General features: G+C 41.8%; 1 protein-coding gene across 1 annotated transcript in view; it reads right to left on the bottom strand.

Moving 5' to 3' along the window:
• The window catches only part of LOC110567839 (uncharacterized), a 48,180-nt gene extending 24,052 nt beyond the window's left edge, over positions 1-24,128 (bottom strand). The window contains exons 1-7 of the mRNA XM_064371648.1: positions 24,044-24,128; positions 22,621-22,747; positions 18,355-18,536; positions 17,821-17,890; positions 17,648-17,725; positions 10,287-10,429; positions 5,736-5,884 (exon numbers count right to left, since the gene is read on the bottom strand). Coding sequence (XP_064227718.1) covers positions 5,736-5,884; positions 10,287-10,429; positions 17,648-17,725; positions 17,821-17,890; positions 18,355-18,536; positions 22,621-22,747; positions 24,044-24,128 — 834 coding nt within the window. The remainder of the gene's footprint in view (positions 1-5,735; positions 5,885-10,286; positions 10,430-17,647; positions 17,726-17,820; positions 17,891-18,354; positions 18,537-22,620; positions 22,748-24,043) is intronic.
• Between the last annotated feature and the right edge of the window lie 560 nt (positions 24,129-24,688).

Raw genomic sequence — 24,688 nt, 5'->3', positions numbered from 1 at the left:
ACTCCAGATAGATTAAAGACTTAAACATAAGACCTAACACCATAAAAACCCTAGAAGAAAATCTGGGCAAAACCTTCAGGACATAGGCATAGGCAAGGACTTCATGACCAAAACACGAAAAGCATTGGCAACAAAAGCCAAAATAGACAAATGGGACCTAATCAAACTCCACAGCTTCTGCACGGCAAAAGAAACAGTCATTAGAGTGATTCGGCAACCAACAGAATGGGAAAACATTTTTGCAATCTACCCATCTGACAAAGGGCTGATATCCAGAATTTACAAAGAACTAAAACAGATTTACAAGAAAAAAGCAAACAAGCTCATTCAAAAGTGGGTGAAGGATATGAACAGACACTTTACAAAAGAAGACATACATGAGGCCAACAAACATATGAAAAATGCTCACCATCACTGGTCATTAGAGAAATGCAAATCAAAACCACATTGAGATACCATCTCACACCAGTTAGAATGGCGATCATTAAAAAATCTGGAGACAACAGATGCTGGAGAGGATGTGGAGAAATAGGAACACTTTTACACTGTTGGTGGGAGTGTAAATTAGTTCAACCATTGTGGAAGACAGTGTGGCGATTCCTCAAGGACCTAGAAATAGAAATTCCATTTGACCCAGCAATCCCGTTACTGGGTATATATCCAAAGGATTATAAATCATTCTACTATAAGGACACATGCACACGAATGTTCATTGCAGCACAGTTTACAATAGCAAAGACCTTGAACCAACCCAAATGCCCATCGATGATAGACTGGACAGGGAAAATGTGGCATATATACACCATGGAATATTATACAGCCATAAAAAACGATGAGTTCGCGTCCTTTGTAGGGACATGGATGAACCTGGAAACCATCACTCTCAGCAAACTGACACAAGAACACAAAATCAAACACCGCATGTTCTCACTCATAGGCAGGTGTTGAACAATGAGAACACAAGGACACGGGGAGGGGAGCACTACACACTGGGGTCTGTTGGGGGGAAATAGGGGAGGGACAGCAGTGGGTGGGGAGTTGGGGAGAGATAGCACGGGGAGAAATGCCAAATATAGGTGAAGGGGAGGAGGGCAGCAAATCACATTGCCACCTGTGTACCTATGCAACAATCTTGCATGTTCTTCACATGTACCCCAAAACCTAAAATGCAATTAAAAAAAGAATCCATACAATTATGCACAAAGAAAAAAATAACAAATAAGGGAAAGGAGACAGTCATAGAGAAGCAGGAAAGGAAGCATGACTGGTTTCTTTCAGCCTTAGTTAGAGTCCTTCCAGATTGCATCCATGTTTTTGGCAGGAAACTTGGGCTGGCTCACAAGCTAGAGTGGGGATTCAAAGCACCAATAAAGACAATGTTTTTCCCTGGTACCTCGCTAGTGTGCTCACCCCTGTCGCTGTGAGCCACTCTTGGAGTCAGCCCCCAGCCCTGCTAGCACTTGACTATGTGAGTACAAATGAGTTTGTCCAAAGTACTTAGGGAAATGCAAAGCCACTGGATAAACAGACCGAGAGAGAGAGAGAAAAAAAATGGGCTTGAACATGCAGGGCATAGCTGATTTTGATAAATTGATGTTGACGCCTCTTCCTCAGATTGACAGCTAGCTCCTGTGAAAGACAGTGGCTCTTGAGCTGGCAGCAGCATCTGGGGAACCCCTGACTGACCCAGAGCTCACAGGATCTGTTTCCAGCACAGCACATGCCCTCCTGGCATCTCCTCCATCACCAGTAGAAAAGACAGCCACAGTCCTCCTGGGGGCTGCACAATCTATAGTTTCCTCTAATTGTCTAGGGTTCCAAGCTCCAAAAAAAAAAAAAAAAAAAAATCTCCTACAATTACCGATATGTGGGACAGCAGGGTTAATAATATTTTTTGATTGTTATTTTTATGTGTGGCAAAATATATATAGTACAAAGTTTGCCATTTTAGCCACTTTTAAGTATACAATTCAGTGGCATTAAGTACAGCCACAATGTTGTACAACCATCACAAATGTTTCCAAAACATTTTTATCATTGCAAACAAAAACTCTGTACCTATTAAGCAATAACTCCCATTCTCCCCTCCCTCCCACCTCTCGTTATCTCTAATCTACCTTCTGTCTTTATGAATTTTTCTATTCTAGATATTGTATATAAGCAGACTCATATATTTGTCCTTTTATGTCTGGCTTATTTCACACAACGATTTCAAGGTTCATCCACATTGTGGTATGTGTCTGAACTTCATTCTTTTTTATAGCTAAACAATATTCCATTGTGTGTATATACCACATTTTGTTTATCCACTCCTCTGTTGACGGAAATGTGGCTTGTTTCAGCTTTTAGCTATTGTGAATCATGCTGCAATGAACATTGGCACACAAGTATTTATTGCAGTCCCTACTTTCAATTCTTTGGAGTATGTATCCAGTTAGTGCAATGCTGGGCTACACAGTAATTTTTACGTCCTACTTTTTGAGAAACCACCATATTGTTTTGTTTTTATGTATATATTTAATACTCAAATATTGACACTTATGAGTACCAAGAATGTAAGGGTTATAGTTTTCAAGGAGTTTTCCCTCTAGTGGTAGTGACAGAAATAAAGTAATTCCATGAATAAATACATAGATTCAAAATGGGTACAGGTTACGGCAGAAAACCATAAAAAGCAAAGACAGGTGACAGCAAGTGGATGGGACTCAAGTTGCAGGCTTGAGAGGGGCATCCCTGTGGGAAGGACACTTTAGCTGGGACGTGAAGAATGAATAGGGGTCAGCCAGGTGAAGGAGGGGAAAGACCAAGCTAGGGCTGGTAGCAAGTGGTCCAAAGGTGGGTAAAAGGAGCCAGAAGAAGGGGACAGTGGAACAGACATGACCAGGGCCACACTTGCAAGGACCCATAGGCAACAACAATGATTAGAGGATGTTTCTAAAGCATAATGGGAAAAAAGAGGTTTTAAACAGGAGAGTGGAGTGACCACAGAAGTATTTCAAACAACTTTTTCTTTAAGTCCATGCCAATTTCCTTCTAGGATACTCAGAAGTTTTCAAAAAAATGTATTATGGAAAAAAAATCACACAAAATAGAAGCATATAATGAACTCAAAGATGGCCAGCGCATGGCCCATTTTTCTTCATCTCCCTCCCCCCAGCCACCCCCATGTACTTTCCCCTTCCTACACCCCAGGCTATACTGATGTTTATCCCTGACATCATATTAGGTCTTCCCTGAATATTTCCAATACATACGTAAAAGATACAGATTCTTTTTTAAAACATAGCCCTAAAATCATTATCCCACCTAAAAATATAATAATCACTCTCTAATATCATCAAACGTCCAATGTTCAGACTTCCCCAACTGACACACAATTTTTTTTTTAACAGATAGTTTGCTGTTTGAACCAAGATGTAAATAGGATACGCACATTGCAATTGGTTACAATGCTTCTTAAGTCTGCTTTAAGCCACAGGTTGCCCCTTCCCTCATTCATTCAGACATTCCCTTTTCAGCTCCTTGGACTAAGCTCAGTGCAAGACCCTGGAAACCAGAGAAGAGGGCTCCCTACCCAGAGAGCTGCCACCACCCGTGGAGCTATCCCTATGGTCACAATCCACAGAGGCCTGCTAAAGAGAAGGTAGGTGGCAGGGTGGGGTGGGGGTGCAGTATGGTAAAAGCACAAACTGGGATCATAGGAGTCTGGACCAGGATCCTCTGGTATTCCTGAGAGGGAATCTATCTGTTGCATCTCAGCTAACTGCTCTCTCTGAAAGCCACAGCCAACTCATCCAAGAGGGAAGAGATCATGCCTGGCTGAAATCACAGAAAGCCTAGTCTTCCTGGAAAAACCTGATGGTGGACACACCCCCACAAGATGGCACTCACAGATTCCTTTGTTTTTAATTCCTACCTACCCATAGACAATGTCTACACCAAACTGAAATCACCACCATATTGGACTCACTGCCAATTGACCTGGCTTCTTGTCTGATCATTTTGTCTTCATGTTCTAGTTGTAATTTTTCCTCTTTGGGGACATCAGGACTGGGTGTTTGGATATGAGAAATTATTTTGAGACCCAGTGGTGTCCAGGGAGGGAAAGGAGGCCCCCATGAATGACTCTCTGCTGGAAGGCCTGGGCAGCATGAGTGGCTGCAGGAGACACACCCACCTGAGCTATTTTGTTCACCATCCTTGGTAAGCAGGAACATGCAAGATAATTGTCTTCCCTCAAGACAATAAGAAGCTATTTTATAAAAATCTGCCAAAAATGGAGAAGTCTAAGAATTCCAAGTATGAGAGAGGATATGGATCTACAGAATCCGATTACATGCTGTTGGTAGGAATGTGAATTGATGCACTAACTTTGAAGAATAGATTAACACTACTCTTTAAGCATTCATTCATCCTGTAACTAGCAATTCCATTCCTAGTTGAATACCTAAGGAAAGATTTTACCCATGTTCAACATCAGACATACACAAGAGTATTCACAGCAGCAGTTTTCAAATTAGCAAAATCCTGGAAACAACATCAGAAAGTGGATGAACAAATGCTGTGGTATATCACACAAAGGAATATTACACAGTGGTCAAAACATTCTTCCATTGCTATGTCATTCCCCAAATGGCAAAACTATAAAGATGGAGAACAGATTAGCGGTTGCCAAAAGGCAGGGATAGAGTGGAGGCCAAATGAAACTGTAAAGGGGTAGCACCAGGAAGTTTCTTTCTAATGATGGAACAGTTCTATATCTTTTTTCTTTTCTTTTCTTTCTTTTTTTTTTTTTTTTTTCTGAGACAAAGTCTCACTCTTGTCCCCCAGGCTAGAATGCAATGGCATGATCTGGGCTCACTGCAAGCTCTGCCTCCTGAGTTCAAATGATTCTCCCGCCTCGGTCTTCCAAGTAATTGGGATTACAGGCATGTACCACCACGCCTGGCTAATTTTTGTATTTTCAGTAGAGACGGGGTTTCACCATGTTGGCCAGGCTGGTCTCAAACTCCTGACCTCAGGTGATCCACCCACTTCAGCCTCCCAAAGTACTGAGATTACAGGCATGAGCCACCGTACCCCTCCAGTTCTATATCTTGATTGTGGTAGTGGTTACATGAATCTACATATGGGGTCAAACTGCATAAAACTATACACACACACACACACACAAAATTAAGTGCATGTAAAAACTAGTGAAATCTGAATAGCATCTATGTCCTATTTAACAGTGCTGTACTAATATTGATTTCCTGCTTTACATCGCATTACTGCTATATAAGATGTCACCATGACTAAAGGGTTCTCATGACCTGATGTACTATTTTTGTAACTTTCTGTGAGCTTTATTATTTCAAAATAAAAAGGTTTTTTATTTTAAAATTTAGTGAATACAGGGACACACAACAATATGGATCAATCTTAGCAATAATATTCAAGTGAAGAAAGAAAATGACAAAGGATTATGATACTGTTTTTATAAAATTAAGACAAAGGAAAATAACTGATTGACACAAATGTAACAAAACTGTACAAAGAAGAAAAGCAAATTAAAAACAAAAACAGGATAGGATATAATGGTTAAAGAAGCAGCCAGGGACGGGTTTGAGGTATGCCATTTTACCAACACCTGTGCCACTATATAGACTGAGAGAGTTCACGCAGTTACAGTTTTCATTCCTTGGCATGCAAAGCGAGCATGAGTTGGTGCAGGGCAGGTGCCTGACGCCTCTCACCTTCACTCCTGTGGCCATGTCTGCCATGGAAAGGATGTCTCCTATGACGAGGCTTCGGCTGACAAAGTTCTTCGTTTTCTCTGCCTGAAAACATGACAGACTCAATATCAAGGTTTCCTTATGGTTTTCTGACTTGTTAAATTCACAGTCTTTATAATAAATGCATGTTACTTTTATAATGAAAAAATTCTGGTGCCTGTTACCCATGTGCGTATGTGTATGTACATGTGTGTGCGTATGTCTGTGTGCACGTGTCCATGTGTGCACGTGTCCATGTATCCACGTGTGTACGTGCATGTCTGTGTGTGTCTGTGTGTGTCTGTGTGTGTGTGTGTGTGTGTGTGTGTGTGCATGTGTACTGCTCCACCAGCAGCAGGATGATAACTAACCTTCCTTGGATGTCTTTCAATTTCCACATTGGCTAAAGCTCTCATCCCAAACACATTCTAGATTTTTCCCTCCCATAGATTTTCACAATGCTTCTCTCAAGCATTATTAATTTGATCAAACAGCAGGCTGTCAAGATTTATTACTCTTATCATGGCTCCAACCCAATACATCTTGTATTGATTTTTCCTAATATAGCTCAAGGCTTCAGCATAAACCACTGCATGACTCGTTATTACCAACAAATAATAAAAGACAACTAAAGCAGATATTTGCAGACTTTTTTAGAGGGCCCTTTGTTGCACAGATTCTCACAACAACCCTACATGGGAGGCTAACAGGACAGAAAAGACTGACGCCACATAACAGATAGAAAATCCCAGGCTCAGGGAGATCAAATGACTTGTCTCACCAGAGTCACCTGGTAAGTGAAGAGCAGTATCCCGTATCAGAATCTGGAGCTCCAGGATTTTCATCAGCACATCTTGCCACCAGCCCTCCCAGCTCCTCATTATTAAGCCAGAGGAAGGCATGGGACTCCGAGTGGCCCAGCCTTCCTCATTGGCCCGATTTTTCACCACCAGCCTTGTCCCTAAAGAGTACCTGACATCAACCTCTCTTGGGCCCCCAGTTCATCTTTCTGAGAGTCACTCTTTCTAGAATCATCACAACAAACCCTTCCTTGTCACCAGCTCTGTTTTAGCCAAACCAAAATCATCAGGAATAAGCACTGCCCCCCTAATTTCCAACTATTCATAGCTTTCTTCATATTTCATTCTCTTCATGTACACTGTCAATGCAGGTGTATGACTTTGCTATTAATGGTGTTCAACTGTGGTCATTTTTACTCACCATTTGAAATAATTGCAAGGACATTTACTGAAGAATCAACCTGAAATTTAGCCACCATAGAGCATTACAAATTATCTATGACAATTACTTCCCTTCCCTTTTCTCTGCAGGAGATAGTGACCTTTGCTATTACATCTGATGGGAAATGACAATAGGAGCTCGCCATTAATTCTCTGATGTTGATTTCAGCATTATTTGTACTAATCCATGTCAAGATGCCAAACCAAAGTTCCAGAACTGAGAATAGGCTTAATAAGAATGACTGCCTTGCTGGTATATATTTTTAACATTTTTTTCACACATAATTTCCCTATTTTCTTTCATTCTTATTTTATTTCTGATTACTTGTTCTTAATTAAAGAATGTCTAATATTGATAAGTTTCACCTCTCATTGGAATGGCAGCACTAACTGAATGCTCTGTAATGATAATGATCAATCAACAGTTATGTGCTTTTCTGCATTCATTTTTGCAGCAATTCTACTGTATCAATAGCTGTCTTCATTTACACTTAATATATTCAAAGCAAATTAAATCTCCATAGTAGCATGTAAGTTTGTAGTGATTTTAAATAATAATAATTCCATAAATGTATGGATACTATACCCAAGCTTACAGTTTATCTTAAATTAGAGCTATTCACATTTATACTTAATAAATTCGGCCTCAAACAGAGAAGACAGCTTTTCTTAAAATACTCCCCTTTCTTTGTAGAGCACTTGATGTAACAGACCATTGTGATGTAATCATTTGTTATAAATTCTGCAAAAATTATATGTTTTTACAGAGTAGTCTCTAACAGACATATATACTTCTCAACTAAAACCACCATGATTCGGAACAGGTTGGATGTGTAGTCTGAGCTGTCTTTCCTCATGTTAGCCCACACGACCTCCTTTGCAACCCATGGGCAGCCTGGATCATGTTGCCAGCTGAGGGTTCAGAGCGGTCTCAATGGAATATTTGCTTCTTCTATCTTCTGGCTTCAATTTTTAGTTGTGTATTCTCAGCCTTACTGAATTCATGTCCTTTGTTCTAATTAGCATCAAATTATTTTAGAAAGAGGAGGTCAGCGGACAATGCACAAATAAATGAATTTCAAAGATTCAGTCGTCCAGAGCTGGCTCTAAGCAAGACTTTTGCCTCCTGGGCTAACCAGCCCTGGCCTTCCCACCAAAAGACCCCAAGTCTGGCCACTTCTTAACATCTCTTCACCACACTCCTATGCCCTGGACTATAATAACAGTCTCTTGACTGGCCTCCTGTGTCCACCCTGCCCCAAACATCAGGCACTATGAGTTTTTTATTATTAGTTACTATTAAAGTAAAATTTACAGCCAGTGAAATGCACAGAGCTTAAGCACACGAGTTATGGTCAATTATCTACCTGTGTAACCATCACATCAATCAAGAACACAGGGCATTCCCTTCCCCCCAGCAGGCGTCCCTACGCCCCTCTGCAGCTAGTCCCCACCTCTACAGGCAACCACTGTTCTCTTCTCTTTCTTTGTATTTTAGAGATGGAGTCTTGCTTCATAGCTCAGGCTGGAGTGCAGTGGTGTGATCGTAGCTCACTGTAGCCTCAAACTCTTGGCCTCAAGGGATCCTCCTGCCTCAGCCTCTTGAGTAGCTGGGATGACAGGTGTGCAATCACAGCCAGCTAATTTTCTTTTTTTCTGGAGACAAGGGTCTCACTATGTTGCCCAGGTTGGTCTTAAACTCCTAGTCTCAAGCAATCCTCCTCCCTCAGCCTCTCAATTGCTGGGATTACAGGTGTGAGCCGCTATTACCCCCAGCCTAACACTTCTCTTTGTATTACCATCCACTGTTTTGGCCTGTTCTTGAAATTACACAAGCAGGAAACAGTATGTGCTCTTCGGGGTCTGCCTTCTTCCATGCAAATGAAGCATCTGTGTTAAACTAAGGATATCCATAGTTCACTGTTTGAATGGTTTCCATCTATGAATAATTTATGATTTGTCTAAATGAAACTCTTTAGTGAACATTTGGGTTGCTTCCAGTTTCAGGCTCTGATCAACAAAGTTGACATAAACATGTATGCACAAATATTTTTGGGGACATGTGTCTGTTTCTCTTTTGTAAATCCTTAGGAATGCAACTGTGGGGTTAAAGTGTAGGTTTAGTTTTGTAGGGAACAGCCAAATGGTTTTTGAAAATGATCGTACCATTTTACACTCCTCCCAACAGTGAATGAGAGTTTAGTTTCTCCACATTCTACCAGCATTGTCCGTCTTTTCCATTTTTAGCTATTCTGGAGGGAGTATAATGTTATCTCACTATAGCTTAAAGCTGTATTTCTCGGGTGACCAGAGATGCTGAGCACATTTTCATATGCTTAACAGCCGTTTGTTAGTGTTCAAGTCTTTTGCCCCATTTTTAAAATTGGACCGTTTGTCTTTTTATCATCAAGTTCTAGGGACTTTTTATATAGTATAGGTACAAATTCTTTATATCTGGACTAAGTTCTTATTAGATACAGATTTTTTTGTATAGGTACAAATTCTTTATATCTGGACATAAGTTCTTATTAGATACAGATTTTTTTGTATAGGTACAAATTCTTTATATCTGGACATAAGTTCTTATTAGATACAGATTTTTTTGTATAGGTACAAATTCTTTATATCTGGACATAAGTTCTTATTAGATACAGATTTTTTCCTACTTTGTACATTGCATTTTTATTCTCTTAATGATGTCTTTTGATGAACAGCAGTTTTTAATTTTAATGTAGACCAATTCATCAGTATACTTTCTTTAACGTGTTCAAATGATTTCTGAGTCTCCTCTAAGAATCCCTGACTATCCTAATAGGACATTCTCTTTATTATTCTACAAATGGAGTAATTTTCAAGTCTCTGTTCAGGTGTCTAATGAGCCTCAAATTAGTTTTGGTGTAGCATGAGGCAGGGATGAAAGTTAATCTATATGCTTATCTAGTTGTTCCAGCATCGTTTATTGCAAAGACATTGCTTTCCCCATTGAATTGCCTTGGCAGCTCAACTGGTCATATATGTGAATGTCTTTCAGAACTCACCATTCTATTCCATTGATCTCATTGTCTTTTCTTATGCCAATACCACATGATCTTAAGCAGCTTTACAATGTAAGCGCTGAAGTCATGTAGTGACTCTTCTAACTTTGCAGTTTTTTCGAATTGTTTTAACTCTTCCAGGTCCTTTGCATTTCCATATATGTTTTGAATCAACCTGTAAATTTGGATCAAGGTACTACAACATTTTTAAAATAAGCGTCACGTTGTGTTCCTTTTTCCCTCTTCTCCCCCCGCACCATAGCGAACACCTCCAATGACTCCAGTTACCACTGCAAGAAAATCTAACCCTCTCACCAAACCCTCTATGTCTGGCCCTTCTTTCTCCTTGCTGGTTCCTGGGGCCACATAGTAGGCCAGCTGCACAGATCCTGGGAGTATTCTGTAACAAAGGGTATATCCATGTACTTCTGTTCTCTTCAAGGGCCTCTGACTACTCCAGGAAAGTCCAGTGTAGGAATGATGAAAGGTGACATTCCCATGGCTCTGTTTAAGGATATTTTTCTCTTCATGACATTATTGCAAGACCTGACAGTGTAGGATTTTCCAAATTCTTACCTCAAATTTAATACCTCTTCCCTTGGCAGCACAGGCTTACTACCAAATCCTAGTTACCTTGAAATTTTTTCTAATTATTAGTGTAATTACAGAATTGATTGATAGTGGTGGAATGAACATATCTTATTGACATTACCAGCTTGATGTACAAGCTTACTTTTCTGCAGCATTCTACATTTATTTTAATGGAAATTAATGGTTGCTTATAATTTTTGGCCCATGAGCAAATATTGTTCCCATTATTCTACATTGTGAGAGATAAATATATCACAGGACTACTTAAACACTCGATGGTCAAACAGTACTACCACTGAGCATTCATTCAGCACTTCCTATGTGCCCAAACACTGTCTGGACAACTTAACATGTGTTACAACATTTGAGCCTCACATCAACCCTTTAAGGTAAGTATTGCTATCATTTACACTTTGCAGAGAAAGAAACTGAGATGCAGAGAATTCAGAAACTAGCCCAAGGCCACAGAGTTCCTCAGTGAAGGAGCCAGTCATGAACCCTGTTCTGACTCTAAAATCAGAAACCCATAACCATTGCACGATGGTGAGAAAACTGTACTATAACCATCCCATATGCTTTTTAAATAAACAATGTAAGTATAAATACATATATAATATATTTTAAAAGACCAGATTGGCATATGTAAGCCTGTTACCAGTTATTTTTGGACAACAGAATTTTGCAATTGTGTATGTTTACCTGTATTTTTAACCTTTCTGTAATGAACATATATTACTTTAGAAAATGAGAAATTTTTCAGCATTTTTCCCAGTGATGGTTTGTGCATCTTTGTATAGTGTCTGTCTATAACTGACTCATCTATCCAAGCCTCACAGCATCAGTAGAAGGTAGAAAAGCAGACTTGGAAAACTGATAAGAGCCAAGTTGGCCCCAGTGCCAGGAACCAAAGGAAAAAAACCTGCAGTGTTTCAGGCTCAGTGTAGCCCAGAAGTCACAGCCCCCACTGGGCATGGCCGCTGCTGCCAACATGAATCCTAACCCTGCACTCTCCACCTGCACAAAACTCCTGCCTGCCGGGTAGTCCCTTTGGGAGCTTCTGATGGTTGAATTCCACTCATGTGCCCAAAACAAGCTTTGTCTTGTGGCAAGAAGGCAGCCACTGGAAAGCACTGATGCTACCTGCATTCTATGTTTGGACAGCCCCCAAATAGGACACCTGCCTCACCCGTTGAAGCAGTGTGGCCTCTCCCCAGGTGCTGTCATCAGGACAGCCTCCCTCAACCCCACATACACACAGGAGGTCACTGCCTGCTGGGCTCTGTGCGGCCTCCGTGGTCAGTGTCAACACCAGCTCACCCAGGAAGGCTGCCCGTACTAATGGCCCCTCTTGGAGCCACTTCCCTGTGATGGATGCACTCTAGTCCCTGACCCACCAGACAGTTCACACTTGGAAGACAGAGATGGTCTCCTATTCATCTTGAGTTACAAGACTCAATTCTCCCATCCCTCTGTTCTTTCTCCATCACAACAGAAAGACTGCAGTGTGGAGTTTCACCACACACAGCTGTGGAATTGGGCTAACTGGCTTGAATCCTGCCTTTGCTTTGTTTACTACTGAACTTAAGACAAGTTACCTTTTCTCTCTACATTGCAGTCTCCTGACCTGTAAAACAAGCACTATATTTACTTTATGGATTTGCTATGATCATTTAATGGAGCAATGTATGTAAAATGCTTATGAGCTCTCTTCCACTTGTCCCCTACTTCTATAGCTACTCCTCTCCACTTTCCTTTCTGGTCCTTCCCACCAGGCTCCACTCTTGGGCCTCCCCTTCTCTGTCAACATTCATGCCATGGGAATCCATCCAGCCTTATGTTTCTAAATTCATCTCCATGCTGATGGCTTTCTGGTACCTTGCCCCTAAACATCTCAAACATGTTTAGATGATCACATCTAAAGACTAGCTCCAGATTTAACATCACATCTCTTCTAGGCTTCCCACCCCAGTATATGGTGACCCCATCCTTCTAGTTGAGTTGCTCAGACCAAACACCAGGGAATCGTGTTTTCTTTCCTCTCTCTCACTCCACTTCCATGTATCAGTGTCTGTCTACTGATGGTTTTTCAGTAGAATCCCCATTCCTGCCACTTCTCATCACTTTGACTGCAATCACTGTGGTCCCAGCTAGTACCACCTCTCTCCCTGGTGACTGCTCAGCTCCCTGTTTGCAGTCCTGCCTCTCCTATAACATATTCCTAAGCCAGCAGCCAGGAACCCAGTCAGACAGGTCCTGTTCCACTCAGTCCCTCCAAGGCTTTCCATTTTATCCAGTCTGAAGAAAATCAAATACCTCATAAGGCCCTTCATACCCCAGGGACTCACCATCTCCCTGGTTGTCACCACCTCTCTCCTCCTCACTCACACTACTCACACCACATGGCACCTGTGATTCCATTAACAAGCCCAGGACACACCCACCCTAGGCCCTTCATGACTGCTGTTTCCTCTGCCTGGATGCTGTTCACTGACCTCCATCTGTGTCGCTTCCCCACCTCTTAGGCATCTGCTCCAATGTCACCTCATCATGAGCCCCCCATCTGTCCCTCTGACTCTCCTGAACACCTTGACATCTTCACTTAAAACAATCAACATATACACAACATAAAATTTACTATTTTAACTATTTTTAGGTGTACAATTCTCTGGCACTGAATATATTCACAGTGTTATGCAACCATCAACACTATCCTTCTCCAGAACTTCTTAATCTTCTCAAACTGAAAATCTGCACCCATTAAACACTAACTCCCACTTCTCCCTTCCCTCAGACTCAGGAAAGCCACCATTCCACTTCCAATATCTATGAATTTGACTACTCTAAATACTTCATGTAAGTACCCTATTTGTCTTTCTGTGACTGGCTTGTTTCACTCAGCATAATGTCTTCCAGGTTCAACCATGTTATAGGATGTGTTAAAATTTCCTTCCTTTTTAAGGCTGAATAATATCCCATTGTATGTATTACATACATGTTTTGTATGTTTTGTTATGCCATTCATCTGCCAATAGACATCTGGGTTATTTCTACCTTTTGGTTATTGGGAATAATGCCACTATTTACATGGATGTACAAATAGCTGTCTGAGTTTTTGCTTTCACTTCTTTTGAGGTATATACCAAGAAGTGGAATTTCTGGTCTACATTGTAATTCTACATTTGATTCCTTAATGAAATGCCATACTGTCTTTCCCAGAGTCTTCATCATTTTACATTCCCACATCAGCACCAGCAATGCACATGGGTTCCAATTTCTCCACATCTTCTCCAACACTTGTTCTTTTCTGGGTATTTTTGACAATAGCCATACTAATGTGTGTGAAGTGGTATCTCATTGTGGTTTTATTTGCATTTCCCTAATGATTAGTGATGTTGTGCATCTTTTCATGTGTTTATTGCCATTTGTATATCTTTGAAGAAATATCTCTTCAACTCTTTGACCATTTTTTAATCTAGTTGTTTGGTTTTCTTCTTGTTGAGTTGTAGGAGTTCTTTGTGTATTCTGGATATCAATCCCTTAATAGATATAAAATGTGCAAATATTTTTTTCATTCCACATATTGCCTTTTCATTCTGTTGATAGTGTCCCTTGACACACAAAAGATTTTGATTTTGATGTAGTCCAGTTTATTTTTATACAAATGTTTACTAAAGTGTCTTTTAAAATTGTTTTCAATAATTAGATAATTTTTATTCTGAAAATCTATCTATGTTTTTCAAAAGCCTGTGTTTTTGGTGTCCTATCCAAGAAATCATTGCCAAATCCAACGTTATGAAGCCCTTTTTGTTTTATTTGAATTATTAGTTCTCACTCTTACATTTAGGTCTTTAATCCATTTTGAGTTAAATTTTGGATATGGTGTAAGGCAAGCTTCCAACGTCATTTTTGCTTGTAGATATCCAGTTGTTCCAGCATCTTTTGTTGAGAAAACTGCCCTTTCTTCACTGAATGGTCTTGGCACCCTTGCCAGGAATCATTGACCACATATGTGAGGTTTTATTTCTAGGGGATGTTTCTTCAATTCCATTGGTCTCTAAACTTGTCTTTATGCCAGTTCCACACTGTTTTGACTACAGTAGCTTTACAGTAAATTTTGAAATCGGAAGTGAGAGACCTCCAACTTTGTTCTTCTTTTCCAAGATTGCTTTGGCTATTCAGAGTCCTTTGAGATTCCATGTGAATTTTAGGATGAGTTTTTATATTTCTGCAAAAATCATCTTTGAGATTTGGATAGGAATTGCACTGAAACTGTAGATTGCTTTAGTAGTGTGGACATTTTAACAATATTAAGTCTTCCCATTCATGAACACAGATGCCTTTCAATGTATTTGTATATCCTTTTATTACCTTCAGCAATTTTGTACTTTTCCATGTACAAGTTTTTAACTCTTTGGTTAAGTCTGTTCCTGAGTATTTTATCTTTCTGATGCTATGATAAGTAGAAATTGTTTTCTCAATTTCATTTTGGATTCTTCATTATTAATGTATAGAAATGCAACTGATTTCTGCATGTTGATTTTTATCTTGTAATTTTGCTGAATTTATTAGTTCTAACAAACTTTTTGTGGAATCTTGGGGTTTTCTACATAAAAGATCCTGTCATTTGCTCACAGAGACTATTTTACTTCTTCTTTTCCAATTTATCACACGATTTTTATGCCCAGCATCCATCACCACCTGATATACTAGAAATGTACTTACTAGTTTATAGTCCGACTCCTCCCAGACTAAAAAGTAAGCTCCATCAAGACAGATAATTTCTGCCTGCTTTGTTCACTGCCCATTGAGCAATGCCTGGCTCACCACAGCTGCTCAATAAATAATTTAAAAAACAAATGAATCACTTTGGCTGGCACATGGAAGGGACTTAGCAAAAGGTAGCAGGAAATAATTATCATTTTTTTACATAGTATTTCACTGCATGAGTAATAATAAAGGCTTAAAATGAAGACTTTTTTTTAAATGCAGAATGGTTACAGTGTCAAAAAACAAATAGTACCACAATTCCAGCTGCACTGGAGTTCCAGGGCAGCTCCAGCTCACTCCCTGGCATGCCCCACTTTCAAGTAATTCCTGTGGCTATCGCAGATGACAACTGCATTCAGGTGCCAATCTACACAGAGGGATTTCTATAAACAGACCACTCTGTCCTGTCGTCTCCGCCCAAATCCTTCAAGATATCCCATGTGGCCAGGGCTGGCCTGACGAAAGTGCTGGCCAAGTGGCCAGTGTCCAAGTCCAGGGAGCTGGAGCTGGGACAGGGATGCCTGCCAAAGACAGCACATAGGACTAAGAGCCAGGGGAGCCTGTCACAGCCCACTAGGAGAAGCCTGGGTTCCAGTACAAACAGAAGCCAGAGGGCCAAGGGGGAGCCAAGGCCAGGGTGGCAGAGCCAAGAGCTCAGACTCTGTCCGTTGGTCAGGAGCCAGTCCTGGGATGGGTGGTGGAGTACAGTGGTCACAGTATGCAGCACTCTCTGGGGCTGGCACTGGAAGTGGCAGACAACAGCGCAGGGCCTGGGTGGGTTGAAACTGGGACAGGACAGACAGCTTCAGCTTCTTGGCAGATTCCTGGCTCAGCTCCTTTTACACAACACATTCAGGGCTTAAATGTAATTGCTTCCTGGGAAAGGCTGTTTCTTTGCTCAGGGTCTGAGTAGAAAAGTAACCACCCTCCCTCCCATTCCCAAACACCTTTTAAGGTGAGCTGACCTTAGAACATTCTTCCATTTTAGATCTGATCACTTACCTGCTATTTCTCTAGATATAAAAACACCTCAAACTAAGATTACCAAAAATTCTGATAAAAATAATAATCATAATATATGTAATATAAATATAAAGCAACCAATATTCTACCAGTTCCCCTCTGATCTGCTGAGATTGAGCTTCCTGAGAAAATAGTGGATGATTTAAATCAGTGACTCTCAAACTTTATGGTCCCTGGACCTTTTTTGAGGATTCCAAAGAGGTTTTGTTTGTCCAGGTTATAGCTATCAATTTACCATATTAGTAATTAAAACTGGGAATTAAAAAAATTATATTAGTGTATATGGCATAATTTTTATGAAAAATAATAATTTCAAAAAAATCCATGAAAAGAATGGCATTGTTTCACATTATTCTAACATCTGGCTCAATAAAAGATAGCTGCACTTTCATATCTGCTTTTGTGTGATATGTTGCTTTGGTTGAGGTTTATGACAAATATCCAGTGTCTCACACGCACATAGTTGAACATATACTTTCCAGGTAGCACCTGAAAGGGTCTTGGGGACACAAAGTGGTCCTCGGACCTTACTTTGAGAACCACTGGTTTAGATAATGATGGTGCAACTATGTTCCTTGCTTGTGAGGATCATGGGGATAAAAACCAGAGCTCTGCATGAGAGAGAGAATGGTTGTAGGGTGGTGGGGGGAAGGAGTCACGGGTAGGTCCTTCATTATCCAGATATATGTCCCCAACCTGCACTACACTGAAAACAGCCCAGCTAGCTCCTTCCTGGGGAAAGGTAATGTTGAGATAGAGTTTCCCTATGAGCCAGTCCCAAACTCTGAATGGTAGGGACCAAATGCTTAATGGGAACAATTTTGGGGAAATAGGGTGCAGGGAAGGAGGCATAGTGCAGCAGTCCTCAACCCCAGACACAGTGAGTCACCTGGGAGATGTAAAGGCTGCCTTGATTGGCCTGAGCAAAAGCCTTCACAGCAGAAGTTTTGAAAGTTGTCTGGCTGATTCTATCGTGCAGTCAGGGACAAGCACCACCTGTTTGACGTGGGCTCAGGAAGCAGAGCACCTGGGTTTGAATCCCTGGTTCACTAGTATTTATATTTACAACTCACTAATTGTATAACTAACCTCAGGCCAATTACTCAGCTTCAGTTTACTTATCTGTAAAATGGGAATGCCATGAGGAATGTTGTGAATATTGAATGACATCATCCATTTAAAGTTCTTAGTGCTGGGACTGGCACAGAGCATGTACTCAGTCAACTTGAACTGTCACGGTCTGTTAAGGTGAAGATCAGTGCAGGCTGTCAGCTTGTCAGCTTCCAGGGATGAGTATCCCTGAGGAAGCTGTCCCCTATGCAGGACAAGACACTGACACAAAGTACATGTTAAGACCTGGGTCTTCTGTCTCTGCATCTGTAAATAGAGGTAATTGGTGACTCCCCCAACCCAGGATCCAATTCTGGAAACTTCAGGGGAACAAGAGACCTCTTGGCTGAGGTGCACGAAGGTGATGTCACTAGAAACAAGTGCAGGAGAAGTCGGCACTGAGAGCAATGATGGTGCTGACACTGTGTGTGTGTATCCGTGTGTGTGTGCATGCACACTGTGAAATCAGACTCATACTGTTTCTTCCCTTTAAAATTATTGAAACATCTCAAACCTATTACAGATGGCAGAGAAAAAACACAGTGTAGAAATATTTCAATGGCTTACTCTTGGCCTGCAGACTGTCCATAGAGACCTGGAGCGAATGAGACTCCCTCCTCATTTGTCCCCTAGAACATCATCATTACACATTACACACTGCGTTCTGCCTCGGAGCTCATCGGGTCATCCACAAAAGTGAAGAGCAACACAAAAGGGGGGCCCAGGAAAAAACACAGCCAGGCCTTGCATGCTCCCTGAGCAGGCAGGACAGCCATGACTCAATCGTTTTATTAAGAGGCAGGATGAATCATGTAACACTTCTTCTAGAATTACTGGATGTGGACAGCTCCTCCAGCTGTTTACAGGGTGGAATTTGAGAGCCTTCAAACACAGATGTGCCGCTGAGTCTCATGATATCTGCCCAGTGAGATGAGCTTGCCGCACTGACGGCCAGTTTCATTTCCTTCAGGTTTATTGGCTTTTGCGAATTCACACTGAGAGAGGTGCCAAACAGGCTGAGATAATTCACAGAAATGAACTGGAGGGATCGTCAAGGGCCAATCCTGTGCCTCCTGGAGGAATTATATCTAATCACCCAGGACAGAGAGTTGTCCAGGCTGCCTAAGGCCACTAAGCAAGCCAGGAAAATGGGAATATAATTGGATCCAGAGCTCAACACGCTTCATCAGGAGTGAGATTACAGAGGCTAATCCTTCAGACTCAGCAGGTCAGGATGCAATTAGCAAGCCTCATTAAGGGATCAGCTCTCACATCCGGGTCTTGAGTATTGACACTAAGTTAAGCCACAGACATGTTGGGCTGATTAAGGAAGCAAGAAACTGGCCACAGGCCAAGATTTCACCTTTAAACAGCCCCACACCGAATGTACTTGGAGGTGACTCTGATAGAGAGAGTGGTTGGCAGCAAAGAGGGTTGGGTGTGTGTGTGTGTGTGTGTGTGTGTGTGTGTGTGTGTGTGTGTGTTTGGTTGTGTTCACAGCTCTAAATGGATGTTCCATCAAGAGACAATTTCCTAGCTTGAAAATATCTGCCAACTGCTTGGTATGAAATGATTTTTTACACTTTGGAAGCACACTCCACTCTGCCGTGTGGGAGTTGTCCTGTGCCAAGTGAACATCCTTCCCTACGCTCCCCAGCTCAGCTGACACTGTAGTGCCCTCATCAGCATGGAGGTGGCTGCAGTACCCCAGTGCAGGTTGTGCCAAGGCTCTGCCTGGAATTCCTTCCTGAGAAGATTCCAGGCTTGGTCCTTGTCTCCTTAGACAACCTACCAAAGACTGGTGGGGCTGTCAGGGAGTGGGAAGGATCTCCTTTCAAGTGTGGATCCCAGGCCCCCACTAGCTCCAATCTACACTCCACAAAGAAAGGCATCCCTGCGGTCTTCTGAACTGGGAGGGCCCCATCCCTCAGTCCTCAGACTCTCCCTCCCAGAACATGCTGGGCAGGGAGTGAGGTAGTGGGCTGCTGCAGGAGAGGATCAGCTCTTCAGCCTGTGGCCAAGCTGCAGCTATCCCAGTTCAGGCTCCTCCCCTAGGGGGGTCTCACAGGAGAAGTGGTGTTAGGTTTTTTGTTTGTTTTTTCACTTTAAGACAGGGTCTCACTCCGGTTGCTCAGGCTGGAGTGCAGTGGTACGTTCATAGCTCACTGCAGCCTCAACCTCCTGGGTCTCAAGCCATCCTCCCATCTCAGCCTCAGAAATAGCCAGGAGTACAGGTGGGCACCGCCATGCCTAGCTAGTTTTTGTTTTGTTTAGTTGTTGTTTTTTGTTTATTTGTTTTTGAGACAGAGTCTCACTCTATTGCCCAGGCTGGAGTACAGTGGCACAATCTCAGCTCACTGCAACATCCGCCTCCTGGTTCAAGGGACTCTCATGCCTCAGCCTCCTAAGTAGTTGGGACTACAGGCATGCACCACCACACCTGGCTAATTTTTGTAATTTTTTTTCTTTAGTAGAAACGGTGTTTTGCCGTGTTGCCCAGGCTGGTCTCAAACTCCTGGCCTCAAGTGATCCACCTGCCTCAGCCTCTCAGAGTGCTAGGATTACAGGCGTGAGCCACTGTGCCTGGTCAGTTTTTGTATTTTTTGTGGAGACAGGGTTTCACCACATTGCCCAGGCTAGTTTTGAACTCCATCAGCCCATCTTGGCCTCCCAAAGTGCTGGGATTACAGATGTGAGCCACCAGGTCCTGCTGCGGTATATTTTTTCCCATGTCCAGTGTTAAGAAAGCCATGAAGCTGAATGAACTTGGCTAAAATATATCGCTCCTGATACTGACATACAAAGGAACTCACTAACATGTATTTTTTCTTTCTTTTCTTTTTTCATGAGGCCAAATTGACTAAAATAATAATTTAGAATGATAATTTTTAGACAAATGAGACATAAACTTCGGCTAAGTCTAAAGTGCCTTACAAGCCCCTGAAATGAGTTATTTCTATTTCCCAGCTATTTATCTTTATCCCTAAAATTATGTTGGTTTCGTGAACAAATATTTTATTACTTCTGCTGATACTCCTATTCCCTAGCCTGTGAGATTGGAAAAGTAAATGTGTGGGTCAAGGGAAGGGTTCATTAGGTTAGTGGGAGTGGGACAGAAAAAGGGCCTGAGGAAGACACTCTCCTCACTGAGAGGTGTCTGTCAGCTGCCCTCAGCATGAGATCAACAGGCTTAGCAAGTCACAAAAGTGAACAAAACAAAATCTCTAAGCAAATGAACACAGAAACAGAAAACCAAATACTTCATGTTCTTACTTATAAGTGGGAGCTAAACACTGAGTACACACAGACACAAGAAAATAATAGGCACAGGGGCCTACTTGAGGGACGAGGGAAGGAGAAGGGTGAGGGTCAAAAAACTACCTATCATGAGTTCTGTGCCCACTACCAGGGTGACGAAATACTCTGTATACCAAATCTCCACAATGTGCAATTTGCCCATGTAACAAACCTGCACACATCCCCTCTAAACCTAAAATGAAAGTTGTAAAGAAAAAAATCTCTGTCTCTCTCTCACACACACATATACAAACACATGAGGATACCAAAATAACAATGACACCAGATCCTGAAATGCACATTTTAACAGAGGTAGACCCATGGTAAACTTCACTCTCTGAACTGTCAAAGCTCTCATTTCATCCAAACTTAAATCTTACCTGTGAAGAACAGATATGAAATAAGACAGCCAATAGCTGGTGACTGAGAGGAAGCTGTGGATGCTTCAATCCCAGGCTCATCTAGAGAAGCTGTGTCCATTGTAACACTTGTTTGATACTGTGCACACTGTGTGTGTTACACAGACTGGGTGTTCAATACAGCCAGGCACAGGGAGGGAGAGAAGGAAGGATTTCCTGACAAAACAAAACTACCTTTTTTTTTTTTTGAGATGGAGTCTTGCTCTGTTGCCCAGGCTGGAGTGCAGTAGTGCAATCTCAGCTCACAGCAACCTCTGCCTTCTGGGTTCAAGTGATTCTCCTGCCTCAGCCTCCCAAGTAGCTGGACTACAGGTGCCCGCCACCACACCCATCTAATTTTTGTTTGTATTTTTAGTAGAGACAGGGTTTCACACATTGTCCAGGCTGGTCTCGAACTCCTAACCTTGTGATCCACCTGCCTTGGCCTCCCAAAGTGCTGGGATTACAGGCATGAACCCCCACACCCGGCCAAGACCATCTTAAAACAAGACTGCAGCACCTCCTGCTCTGCAGGGCATTGAAGATTGTCTGAGATGACTTAAAGCAGTATTTGGGAGATGGGGGAGAGGGAGTGACCTGTGTGTTACAAGAAGTGGACTGTGGTGGCCGTAAGAATTGCCACTCAGGGTTGCCTTTGAGAGTACCTGCCTCCAGCTACCACACCTTTGAATTAACAGAGTAATTGTTAAGTATGTTCACCACTAGGCTGCTCATCCCTTGGCTGCTCCCAGCTGATGATGGTTGAGCTTCGCAAGTTTCTAGAGTCAGGCCATGCCTGCCCAGGAGATGACCTGATCTGGGACCCTCACTTTCCTGCAGAGACTTTGTCATCGCTGCACTGTGGTCTGAGCCTTTCCTGGCTCAAACCTTTCCTCCCTCTCTCTTTTCAAGAAGGCCAGACCCAAGTGCCTTTGTTCTGAGGGTTCTCCCCACCAGTCTAGCTCCCGCCCACTTATCATTCACAGGTGTTTTCTCCCATTAAATTTCTTGACATCTAACCTCATCTTGGCCCCTACTTCTCAATGAACCTAAACTGACATGGAAGGAGAGGTTTCTCCTTAGCCATCTAAAATGTTTCATGCAAAGCACAGCCTGAGCCTGGAAGACTTCACTCAGGTTTGATTTCAGAGCTAGAGGATATGAAAAGGATGGCTTAACAATAGAAAACCTTCTTGGAGATACCCACCCCACAACAGAAAAACACCAGAGCAAAACACACCCATCTTCCTCTCCTTCAGTTTCAGTGGGACATTGCTCTTCCTCTCTACCCTATAATCCTCCAAAAGCAGGAGGGGATGCTCCAATTCCTCTCTACAAGGCTGAAAGGGGAGTTCATCTTCCACCTCTTGACTTGCAGAGCAGATAGAGTGTCTGAGTTCCCTACCTGGTGCACACCTTGGTGGGCGAAGTAGGGAGCTGATCTTCTATCTCCTGCCCAGCAAAAGCAGGTGGTGCCAGGGTAACATTAGTGGAGTCCAGTGGTGGCCATCTGTACCCAGCAACAACAAGGCCTAGCAAGGAGATGCGAGGTAAGTCTAGTCACACCCTGCTTCACACCAACACCCCATCAGCAGGATCCAATGGGAAGCTGAGACTCTACCCCTTCTTGGTATTGACAAGGAAAAAGGAGGTGATAGGACAAAGGGTCAGTTGGCACTTGATTCACTCCTCTCCTTCCCTGATGTCATTAGTGCCCAGAAGAGAACTGAGCTTCCATCCCAAACTGGTAACAAAAAGTGATGTGGGTCAGCCTTCAACTTCCCCCTTCCTGGTGGCAGCTCAGCCCAGTGGGGAGGGGATGATCTCACATCCTCATTTGAAGGCAACTGAGGCAGTGAGATTCAAAGCCCTACTTCAGTTGAGTAGGTGTCAGCAGGCCAAAGAGGGGAGCTGAACTTCTACTCCACACATTTTCAACAACTGTAAGTCAGCTCAACAGGAAGCTGAATATACATGGCTATCTGAACATCCCAATATAACTCAACAAGGGATTCCCTGCTAAAAAATATTCAATCAATCTCGAGCCACATAATAAAATGTCCAAAATGTCCAGGACACAATAAAAAATTGCACATCATACCAAGAACCAGCAGAACACATACAAAGACTTTACTAGGAACCAGCACAGCAAAAAGGAACATCACAACATGAATAATAAAGAAATCAACAGATACCAACACCAAGATTAATCAGACATTGGAATTATCTGATAAAGATTTTAAAGCAACCATCACAACAATGCTTCAATAAGCAATTATCATTTCTCTTGAAATAAATGGGGGAAAAAACAGAAAATTGTACCAAAGAAGTAAAAGTTAATAGAAAAGAAGAAAATGGAAATTGTAGAACTGAAAAATATGAAAACCACACCTTTGAATTAATGGAGTAATTGTTAAGTATGTTCACCACAAGGCTGCTCATCTCCTGGCATAACCAAATTGGCTTAAAATCTGGCTTAACCAAATTTTTTAAATCTCACTGGATGAAGTCAAGAATACAGCATAGATGATGGAATGGTGACAGAATCAGTGAATAGAATAGTGACAGAATAGAGTTAGTAAACCTGATGACAGATTGCTGTGGTCTAAATGTAAGTCCTTCAAAATTCATATGTTGAATCCTAATCACCAAGGTGATTATATTAGAAAGTAGGGACTCTCGGAGATGATTAGGTCATGAGTACTTCACCCTTATGAATGAGATTTACATCCTTACAAAAGAGGTCTCAGAAAGCTGCCTTGCTCCTCCCACTATGTTAGGACATGGCAAGAAGGCACCATTTATGAACTGGAAATCAAAACACTCACCAGACACTAAAGCTTCTGGTACCTTGATCTTGGACTTCCCAGCCTCCAGAACATGAACAACAAATTTGTTATTTAAAGGCAACATGATCTAAGATATTTTATTACAGACTAGAACACAAATCAATAGAATTTGTCCAATCTGAACAACAAAGAAAATATAGACTGAAAAATAAGGTAACTACTTCTCAGGAATATTTGAGACAATAGCAACAGAGCCAACATGCATATATTCAGTTTCAGAAGACAAAAAGAGAGAGATTGGAAAAGTAGTATAAGATATAATAGTTAAACACTTCCCCTTCTGGTAAAAGACATAATGAACCTACAGGTTCAGTAAGATAAGCAAATAATTAGCTAATCGCAAACAAGCCCAGGTCAAGAAACATCATAATTAAATTTCTGAAAACTAAAGCCAGGGAAAAACTCTTGAAAGCAGCTAGAGAGAAATGATGCATTACTTATAGGGAAAAACCAATTGGAATGACAACAGATTTCTCACTGGAAACTATAGAGGCCAGAAATAAGTAGCTCAACATTTTTCAGATACTGAGACAAAATAACTGTCAATGGCAAATTTTATATTAAGTGAAGATATCCTTCAGGAATGAAGAAAAGAAGAATAAAAACCTTCTCAGGCAAAAAAAA

Source organism: Aotus nancymaae, unplaced genomic scaffold (genome assembly GCF_030222135.1).
Source record: "Aotus nancymaae isolate 86718 unplaced genomic scaffold, 86718_ANA_hifiasm-v0.15.2.pri h1tg000155l, whole genome shotgun sequence".
NCBI lineage: Eukaryota > Metazoa > Chordata > Mammalia > Primates > Aotidae > Aotus > Aotus nancymaae.
The sequence above is the reverse complement of the archived record's forward strand: the minus strand, read 5'-3'. Positions and strand labels throughout refer to the sequence as shown.